Source organism: Pteropus vampyrus, unplaced genomic scaffold (genome assembly GCF_000151845.1).
Source record: "Pteropus vampyrus isolate Shadow unplaced genomic scaffold, Pvam_2.0 Scaffold275, whole genome shotgun sequence".
In the NCBI taxonomy this organism is placed as follows: domain Eukaryota; kingdom Metazoa; phylum Chordata; class Mammalia; order Chiroptera; family Pteropodidae; genus Pteropus; species Pteropus vampyrus.
Genome location: NW_011889056.1, coordinates 217,855 through 227,791, shown reverse-complemented (window position 1 = coordinate 227,791; position 9,937 = coordinate 217,855). Strand labels below are relative to the sequence as shown.

The window sequence follows — 9,937 nt, the reverse complement described above, 5'->3', positions numbered from 1 at the left end:
GGGTATGGGAGCGACAGCTTCATGGGCACGGGGTTTCCTTTGGGGGTGACGACAATGTTCTTCAACTAGATAGAGGTGAATGTACTTAATGCCACTGAACTGTACACTGTCAAGTGATGAAAATGGCCACATTTATGCTGTGTATATTTTAGCACAATAGTAATACCGCAAAGCCTGAATCCTTCAGCTGGACCCCAGCCCCTGGTGTCCCCAGCCCTAGGCTCGCTCCTGTGACCAACTCACTTTTTCAGCAGGATCTCCGAGGCACCCTTGCTGAAGAGGCGGAAACCGCCATCAGGCATGCGGATGACCGTGCTCATGGACTTGCGGACCGAGTTGAAGGTGTACACTTTGTAAAGCTTATCTTCTGGAATCTGTTCCCGCACAGGCTGGAAGTCCCGCTTCAGGTCCAGGACGAAGCCCAGTAGAGCGCACTCCGTCTTGTTGCCCACTTGGCGCGGGAGGGCACCTTCCTTCTCTGGAGGCTGTGAGGTGAGGCATATACCAGCATGGAGCTGGGGGCCCAAGTCCACCCTCCTTGCTACCCGTGGGGTCCCAGCCTGGCTATGGTCACCCCGTCTTTACAGTGTGGTGGCAGAGAGCCGGAGAGGGCCTCAGGTGTGGACTAGACAGGCAGGTTTCCCACCATTCACTGGGCTTGGAAGGGGCGTCCAGAACCAGCAGCCAAGGCAGGAGTCCTGGGGCCAGGGATGAGGGGAGGGTGACCAGCACTCCAGAGACCATCATAGCTCTGGCCAAAAGTTCTTAAGAGAGCCTACTGAGCCTTTGGCGACAGCTCATGCTGTACTCCCGGCCAGGCCCCTTCCCTCGTCCCAGCTCCACTCCCGGCTCACTAGTATTTTGGTGGTGTAGGCACTGTTGATGGAGATGGCGTGGACCAGGAGGTCGAGGATCTTGGGGTTTAGGGCGCTGGGGGCCGGAATCTCTTTGTAGTGGGTGTCCCCGAGGTAGGACTGGACCACGGTCATACGGTTGGTGGTGAGCGTGCCCGTCTTGTCTGAGCAGATGGCTGTGGCGTTGCCCATCGTCTCACAGGCGTCCAGGTGGCGGACCAGGTTGTTGTCCTTCATCATTTTCTGTAAAGTGCACAGACGTCACGTATGACTCTGCTCTGCCCAACCAGCTTTCCATGCGGCACTAATAGCCCAGGGGCCTCTGTCAGCAGGCACCCTCACCACTGGGCTGACAACAGCGCCCAAAGGCACAGCTTGGAGCGGCTGCTGGGTGGTGGTCAAGCCCTCATTGGACAGGCTGAGCAGCTAACTCTGGGCCACCACTTTCTCCAGAGATCACTCGGTTCCTCTCTGCTGCCCAGGGCCACTCCCTGCCCACAGTGCCCTCTTGGGTCACCTGCTGGCCCTGCAGCATCTCTCTCATCTAGGCCATGCTCTGCCCACTGTCTTCCAGAAGGCCCTCTCCTGATCACCCTCCCTCCTGCCCCCACTTCTGTAAGCAGCACCAGTTCCCCCAATTCCTGGGCCCTCTGTGCCCTCTGCCCTCATCCTGCAGATGCCAGATCTATGCCACTGTTCCCCTGCTTTCTGGCTCATCTGACCATGCCCAGGAAGCCGGGTGCGGATGGATGGCCGAGTTCATCTCTGGTTCCCAACTCAGCCTCCTGCTCTCGCCCTGAGTGATGGATACCAAGTTTTCTCCAGTCTTCACTGCTTCCAAAGTGCCTACCAGCTTCATATCTCAGTTTTGGGGTTTGGATCCTGGTCTCATACATTCTTAGTGCTGTGTTTTGTATTATTACCTTGACAGAGTAAGCTAAGGAGATGGTGACAGCAAGAGGCAGGCCCTCCGGGACAGCCACAACCAGCACAGTGACGCCGATGATGAAAAACTTCACAAAGTACTGCACGTAGACCGGCGTGCACTCTGCCAGCCACACCCGGCCATCGATGACGAAGGTCTCGATCACAAAGTAGAGGACCAGGATGATGACGGTGATGGCGGACATCACCAGCCCTGCCCAGCCGCAACAGAGGCCATAGAGGGTCGCGGTAGGAAGGCGTCGGCAGGGGTAAGAAAAAGACAAAGCAAGAGGGAAGAGGTAAGGGATGCTGCAGCCAGTGCCAGCTTGAGTCAACTCGGGGGGGAGGTGCTCCCTGTCCCAGGCCTCATGGAGGGTTTAGAATCCACACTCACCAGAGGGGGGCTGGACCAGTCCATGATGGCCATCACTCACCCCTGTCCTGTCACCCTGCTGCCTAGCCCACACCATCTGCCACCTCCGTTTCCCACTTGCTCTCCACTGCTCGGCCCCATGTCCAGGAAACCCGGTGTCCTCTCCGCCCGACAGGGTCCCCTGGCCACCTCTCTGCAGCCCCCACCTGCTTTCCCGATCTGCACGGCCAATTTGGTGAGCTTGCCCTGCAGGACCGACTTCTCCTTCTTGGGCACGCTGGCTTTCTTCTTCTCCCGGTCCTCCATCTCCCCACCCTCCGCACTCTTCAGGGGCTGCATTTCCATGGCGACTGCCCCATCTTGTTTCTTAGCTGCACACAGAAGAACCCCACAGTCAAAGTTAGGGCCCAGCAGCTGGGGTGACAGCTACAATGGGCTTTCATATGGAAAGACATGCCACAGCGTACGAGAGGACATAGGGTTTAGGGGGTTTCTTTGATTTCTGAGCGCGACACTGCACGGTGGCCATCTTGTTTCCCATCGCTGTCCTTGGCAGCCCAGCCCCTCCCAGGTGGGACAAAGATGGCTCTCTCAAGGCCTCACAGAAGAACGGAGGACATACAGAAGCACAAGTAACTGGGGCACACAGACAGGGCAGCCAGTCCTAGAATACCCCAAATCTCAATATCTGAGAGCAGAGGCCTGGGGCCCAAGGAATGTTCCTGAACCGTAAGCTGAATGATTCATCAGTCCACTGGTGTCCGAGCCACCTCCCTGCTCTCCTCGGGGAGACCCAGGAGTCCCCGCACTCCTGTCCTGCTCCCTGCTCGGGCTGTCTCTTTTCCTGCCTGCTCCTGGCTTCCACCAGGGCCCCAGCTCACCACGAGTGCTTCCCTCAGCCCACACCCTGGCTGCTGGAGGCCACTGCCCGAGCAAGCTGCCCTGGGGAAGCCTCGCATCTCTCTTCCTGGAATTACTCCTTTGATACTCTCCTCCAGCCACTTCCCTGCCTCCTCTCTGGAACAGGAGGCTCCCTCATGGCTCCTCTGATGCCCCTGACACTGGGGTGGCGATAGTATGTCCCCAACCCTGCCTCCATCACTTCTGTCACTTCACACACTCCATGACCTGTGAGTCTCCAACGGCACTGCCCACACAATCCTGTCCATCCCTTACCCTGAGGGGGCACCCAACCCTGACACTCACCGATGGCTTCTTCTTCCCAGGGGCTTCGGTCCAGAGCTTACAGCCACAGAGACACTCAAGGCTCCACCCAGCTGGGTCACTCTAGCCTCATGCCCCATCGACTGTCACTCTCTGCCTTAGCCAGGGCCCTAGCCATTAGGCTGTCACCCTGCCCTAAATGCCTTCCAAACAACAGCTATGCTCTGACTTCCAGTTTGCTTGTCTGACCCTGGGCCTCTGGGTCCCTGGGTCCCACACTGCACTTGAGTACTGCCCCCGGGTCTCTCTCTCTAGACCGTGACCTTCCTGAAGGCCAGCATGGTGCTTTTGACCACCTTTGGACCTACAGTGCCTATGACTGACCGCTGACGAGCCTTTATCCCAGCCACAGAGGCTCGGCTCTCACCAGACATTTGGACTGAGAGGAGAGAGGGCCTCTGCTCTTTGGATGGCTGTCCAGAAGAAAGGCAGCTAAACTGGGAAACCCACAGGCCCGGTTAGACTTTGGGCAAGTCACCGTTTCTGAGCCTCAGTTTCCTCACCAGGATGCCTGCTCATGGGTGATCTTTACATACTTCTGGTGGGATCTGCAGAGGGGCCACCTTGCCCCACTCATGTGATCTCTAGCTGCTGCTCCTGCGGCTGAGGTGGGTGACCCCCCCACTCTGTGCTTCACCCTCTATCCCCCCCCAACCCCCAGCACGGGGCTCGCATTACCTTTGGTCTGGCTACTCTCCATCGCCCCATCCTGCTGCTTGCCTACAATGGAAAAGGAATGACAGACACAGAGACTTGAGAACATCCACATGGCCCTGGCACGTGCACACAGGACAGCAGGTCACAGACAGTGTAGCAGTGAGCACAGGGGAAAGATGGGAAAGAAGGGAAGAGGGCTCTGTCTTCTCCAGGCTCATGCTGATGCCCTCTCGCCACCTCTTGGCACGTGGGCACCGTCAACACTTGGGCTTCCTGAGCGAGACCCCTAGCCTTGGCTCGCCAGTGGGCCTTGACCTCAGCCTTCCAGTGAACTCCCAAAGCCAGTCCCTGGATGGACCCTCAGTCACATGTGACTGGCAGTGGGGGGTTCCTGGAAGGGCTGTCACCATGGGGAGTGAGAGATGCCAGTTGTCTGGTCCCACCTCTGTCACCTTGAACAGGGTCTCCCAGAACCAGTGTGAGGAGTTTACCTAGAAAGTTCTCTGCTGGCCTAGAGATCATCTTTCTCTGCAGCGTGGCCCACAGTCAGCTCTATGTGTACTTTAGAGTGACAAAGGAGAGAGACTCCAGGAATTTGCCAGGCTCGGGCACTGGGCTATGCGTTGGGCACCTAGCGATGGAGGGAGCAGCAGAGACGTGGGATGAGTTGCGTCCCAGGTGGACCTGTGCTGGGGGTCAGTGGTGGATGCATCGAAGGCGAGGACCCAGCCTGCCTCCTCCATAGCCCCTGCAGCCAACAGCTGTTACATGAATGCAGCAGCTCCCTGAACGTGCTCTGCGACCACAAAGCCTACGGGGGGTTGTCAGGGACTGTGCAGTGATTGACTTGCCAAGGCCAAGGTCAACAGTGCTGGTCGCACCACTGGTTTTCAAAAGCGAGAAGGACTGCAACTCTGGAAGAGCCCAGGAGACCTGACAGGTGAGGCGACTGCGGCGGGGAGCCTGCAGCTGTGCTCGGGGCCCGGCTCCGTACCTCAGCTCCTTCTGAGGCCACACATAAGCTGGCAGCATCCAGAGACAGAAGGACAGGAGGAGCTTGTGGGCTGACCTGTCAGCTACCACCCAATAGCTCATGTCACTGAGGATCCATGAACCCAGATAAGGTGCTGTGTAGCTCCCAGGCAGTGGGGTCTGGTTTGGGGGCCCCAGGGAGGACAGAGAGGCCCCCTGCAGGGCAGGGTGGGATGTGGGTTGGATCCTCTGTGCCCAGGACCTCCGAAGGGGTGCAGGGAGGTACAGACATGAAAGAGACCTCTGCGGGGAGAGGAGACACCTGTAGACACATAGTGACAATACAGCGCAATGAGCGGGTGTTGCCAGAAGCCCTGAGGCTGTGGAGGACCAGAAGAAGGATGGATCCAGAGGACCCAGGCTGCACACAGGGCCAGGGGAGGCCTGTGCAGGAGGGAGGGAGGTTTGGGATGAGCACTACAGGAAGAGGAGGACTGTGCTGGCCTGAAGAAGGACAGGAGTCAAGGGAGGGAAGGAGGGGAGGGAAGATACCTCAAAGAGAAGGGTGAGTAGGAATCGAAGCCAAAAGGCAAGAAATAGGTGTGTGGGGGAGGCAGCAGGTGGACGGAGAGTGTCGTACAGATAGATGGAGTTAGGATGCAGAAAGGGGGAGGGGGAGGCACTGGGCATGGCCACCTTCCTGTCTCCGCAGTGGTCCAGGCCTTGGACTGAGACCTCAGTGTGAGCTCATAGGTGCTGCTGTCCCTTCCTCTGAGCCTGAACACCTCTGCTCCAGGGCCCCCTCAGGGTTCCCCTCTTCCAGGAACCTGGCTGCTGGAGGTGCCCTCTATGACTCCTAAGTAGCGCAGCCTGAGGTGCTGGAGCAGGGCGAGGGGAAGAGGATCCGGGTTGGGGAGGGATCTGGGGTAGGCTGAAGGGGTTTTGTCAAGGTCGAAAAGGAGAGCCTAGGAAGGAGTGTAGAACGGATGCCCTGCCGACTAGCCGGGTGGTCGAGGGCTGGGACATTTATCATGTCCTTCCTTACGCTGGGTCTGCGCAGACCAATTCTGCCCGCTCTTCAGGCCCAGTAGCCTTGACTAACTGAGGTGGGGCAGGTGACTGGTACCCCTCTGTCCCTTGCCCAGCTCACCAGCCCCAGCATCTCACTAATCTTAGGGGCCCTGAATACAGGCTTCTGGCACATGTTCTTCCCACATGTGTACAGTTTCTTTGTACTTCTAATGGGCCCTGGTAGATTCTCTAAGAGGGGAGGCACACATAGAAAATTCCAGTCATCACTTGGTTTGACGACAGGAGAGGCCTGAGGGGAGACCCAGGTCAGAGCAAGATGAGTCATGAGCAGGTGCAGGCTTGTGTCACAGAAGGGCATGGGGTTCTGACCAGAGGGATTAGGACAGGGGTGTGGAAGCTGAGGGCAGTTCTGTAGCATTATAAGCCCTGTTCTGAGGATTGGAAGAGACGCCGGCCATGCCTGGAGCTCAGAGCACAAGCAACAGAAAACAGCAGGAAAGCCAGGGTGGCTACAGAGTTCGGCTCCCTGAAGACATCTGTCCCTTGACACTTCTTTCCCTTGGGATATTGGCCCCTGCCCATCCCAGGTACCTCTGCCCATCCCAGGAATCCTTTGGGGGTTCCTTCTGCTTGGGAACCCTCCACCTCTGGCTGCATGACCTGCATTCCCCGGCCGCCATGTTGGCCTGGACCTCAGCACTTCACCGCGGCAGTTGCGCACCCCTGAGGGTAGGCATAAGCCCCTGGCAGCATCCTACCAAGTGAGGGTGGCTGGTCTCTGTAACTCAGATCCAATTCCTACCATGGTAGGGGACTCTCCCTACCCCGGTACACATATCCCGAAGCCTTTGGGAAATAGCCATGTGAGAGAAGCTGTCCTTACACAGAACTGAGGGGCCCCTGACCTGCTGGCTCTGGGGAAGAGATCCCAGAAAAGGAGGCCCTGAAAGGAATCAGAAGTGAGGGAGGGTATGGCCTCCCGGCCTGAGGGCTGGCTCTAACAGAGCCAGAGCCAGAGCTGAATCCAGCAACTGGCCCAATGGGGGACCGCCAGGAGCAGGCAAAGAAGAAACAGCAAGCTACACAGAAGCGGGGTCAGCCCCCATCAGCTCCAGGAACTGGAGGTCAGTGTGGCCTTACCTTTCTTATCCTTCTTCTCCTCCTCCTCTCCACCAGCTCCAAGCAAGGTAAAGATGATGCCTGTCTGGGAGTTTACACCAACGGCAGTCACCACCATTCTTCCAGAACCTTCCATGACATGAGTGCCTGGCACAGTCAATACAGAGACACAGAGACAGAGATTTGCACCACTGTCCCAGGAATCCCAGAGGCAGGGGCTCAGCCTCTGGAGGCCCCTGGAGGCTGTGTTGACCCTAAGTCTAGGCTGAAGGCTCATCCCTGGCCTGGAGAAGAGACTTGACTACAGCCACGGAGTGAGCAGTTCACAGGGCTCGCCAGGGGCCTCCAGCCTCTCTGTCCTGTTTTATACTGCATTTGCCACTGGTATAAACACTGAGCTAAGCCAGAACCTTATGGAAAGGGAACACCATCCCCACTGGCTCTTCTTGAGGGTCTAGAATAGGGAGAAAGACAGCACTATGCTGATCCAGAGCCAGCCCCCACCTCTAAGGGCTTCCCTCAGGACACCAGGGGCCCTGCAGGGCTGGGAGGACCCCTGTCTTTCCCTGAGGCTGAAGCGGCCACCACCATGTCTCCCATGGGTTGCTCTGGCTTTGCAGAGGATGAAGTCTTCAGACCCTTTAACCCGAAAGGCAGCTTAGGGTGACCCTGGTTGAGGGGGTTGCTGGGCCAAATGGCGTCCAAGGGTGCCGGCCTGGTCCAGAGGTCAGAGTCCTCCCCAAGGTCTGGACCAACGCCCCGAGGCCTCACCTGAGAGCAGCATGGGGTCTTTGTCAGCAGACTTGCGCACGTGGTCCGACTCTCCAGTCAGGGAGCTCTCATCAATCTTGAGGTCATTGCCCTGGATGAGCACGCCGTCGGCAGGCAACAGGTCCCCTAAGGCCAGCAAGGCAGCCAGAACCACAAGCTATGGGTCCAGGTGGCCTTCCTCCCGCTGCCTCCTGCCTCACCAGGAGGAGGTCCCGTTGGATGTGGGGCCCTCTTCCTTCGGTCTCCTCCTTTCTGGGGAGATCTACATACCCCTCCCCTACGGTCCAGCTCCCAGGGACTGGGGATAACAGAAACATTCTGCAGTGGTGGGGAAGCCCTTGACAGGCGTGGGGACAGCTTGTTTCCTGGGACCTCTGATGCATACTCCCTACCTCCAGCCTCCCGCTGTTGAGGGCACACGTGTCCCTGGGGAGAAGGCTTGCACTTGGGGTCTCTTCCAGCCCATGTTCTCCCCCAAATGGGAGCTGAGCATCCTCCACAGAATGTGTGGTGATAGGCACACTCACCATACTTGACCTGGGCAATGTCCCCTACTACCAGCGCGGCCACAGGGACCTGGAAGAGCTGCCCGTTCCGGATGACCGTGAACTTCTGCTCCTGCTCGATACGGCTCTGCAGGCCTCGGAACTGCTTCTCCTTGCTCCAGTCATTGAAAGCCGTGACCAGCACCACACAGATGACAGACAGCAGGATGGCTGCCCCCTCGATCCAGCCAGCCTCGGCCTCACCTTCGTCTTCTGCCCCAGCAGACACATTCCCGCACACTGTGTCCGAGGACAGAGTGAAGTACAGAGGTGGCAGAGGAGTCATTCCTGCTGGCTCCTTCCTGCCGCTGAGCTAGGGACATCCTGCGACCCTCCCTCGATCTCAGGTTCAATTCCTTCCCTCTTGCCAGCACAACTGTACCGCTGTCCTTGTCCTGCCCCTTCCTGCCAGATCCTTCCTCGCCATCCCTCTGGCCTCTGCTCCTCACCTTCGCTCTCCTCTCCGGGCGGCGCGTAGAACGAGAGGCCTAGGGAGACGATGGCAGCCACTTCCAGGATGATGAGCGTGACGTCCTGCAGGGCCTCCCATACCAGCTGCAGGAAGGTCTTGGGCTGCTTGGGAGGGATGAAGTTCTGCCCATAGATCTGCCTGCGCTTCTCCAAGTCGCTGGCGTTGTCGGCTAGGCCTGCATGGTGCCCGGATGGACAGCAGAGGCACAGAGGAGACGATGGGAAAGGCAGCCCCCACCTTATCCCACACTTTCTCCCACGCATACCTGTCTCTCCATCTGGACTGAAAACATCCGGAAGTTGGGAACTGCACTGACCTGGCCAGCCCTGGGGACGTGCGTGTGGAAGTGCCTGTGCCACCCCTCCAGCTGCCTAGATAGCGCAGGCATGGAATCAAATGACAATGAGGAGCCCCTAGCATGAGGAAGGACAGGCCTATCCTCCTGATACGCCTGGTAAGGTTTAGGGACTACGGTGGGTCCCTCCGAAGGGATCTCGTCGGCTTTGCTCACTCTGTCGATCAATGACCTGGCACCCATGATGCCCAGGAGGTGCACAGGGACTACTCCCAGCCCTGTGCTCTCATGGCCCACCAGAGACAGCTGCCTCCTTCCTAATGCCTTCTCCAGACCCTGGTGCAGTGCCAACCCCCATCCCTGAGCTGGGGGTCACGGTGAAGGACTGGATGGGACATGGGCTCCTTGCCCTGTCCACAGGCCCCCCACTGCAGCTGCACACATGACAGTTGCTGAGCATCTGTAAAGCTAATAGGATTGTCAATAGTTAATGTTCATGCCACGGTGTCCTCAGGCCACCAGGCAGAAGACAAGGAGTGTGAAGACTGGGGAAACTAATCCCAGTGGGGAAGCCCCTGTGACATGGGGTTGAGGGATTGAGAGGGGCCTGACCTGATGGTTCCAGAGCCCTGGGAAGCACGTCCACATCCTGGACAACCTGTGGTGTGTGGGCCGGGAGGGAGGGCAGGCCTGGTTGAT

The 9,937-nt window shown here is 58.2% G+C and overlaps 1 protein-coding gene across 1 annotated transcript in view; it reads right to left on the bottom strand.

The window, feature by feature from the left end:
• Positions 1-9,937, bottom strand: part of ATP2B3 (ATPase plasma membrane Ca2+ transporting 3) — a 46,693-nt gene that overhangs the window by 32,417 nt on the left and 4,339 nt on the right. The window contains exons 3-11 of the mRNA XM_023520648.1: positions 8,921-9,118; positions 8,454-8,711; positions 7,927-8,052; positions 7,177-7,302; positions 4,054-4,095; positions 2,358-2,522; positions 1,778-1,992; positions 855-1,097; positions 244-485 (exon numbers count right to left, since the gene is read on the bottom strand). Coding sequence (XP_023376416.1) covers positions 244-485; positions 855-1,097; positions 1,778-1,992; positions 2,358-2,522; positions 4,054-4,095; positions 7,177-7,302; positions 7,927-8,052; positions 8,454-8,711; positions 8,921-9,118 — 1,615 coding nt within the window. The remainder of the gene's footprint in view (positions 1-243; positions 486-854; positions 1,098-1,777; positions 1,993-2,357; positions 2,523-4,053; positions 4,096-7,176; positions 7,303-7,926; positions 8,053-8,453; positions 8,712-8,920; positions 9,119-9,937) is intronic.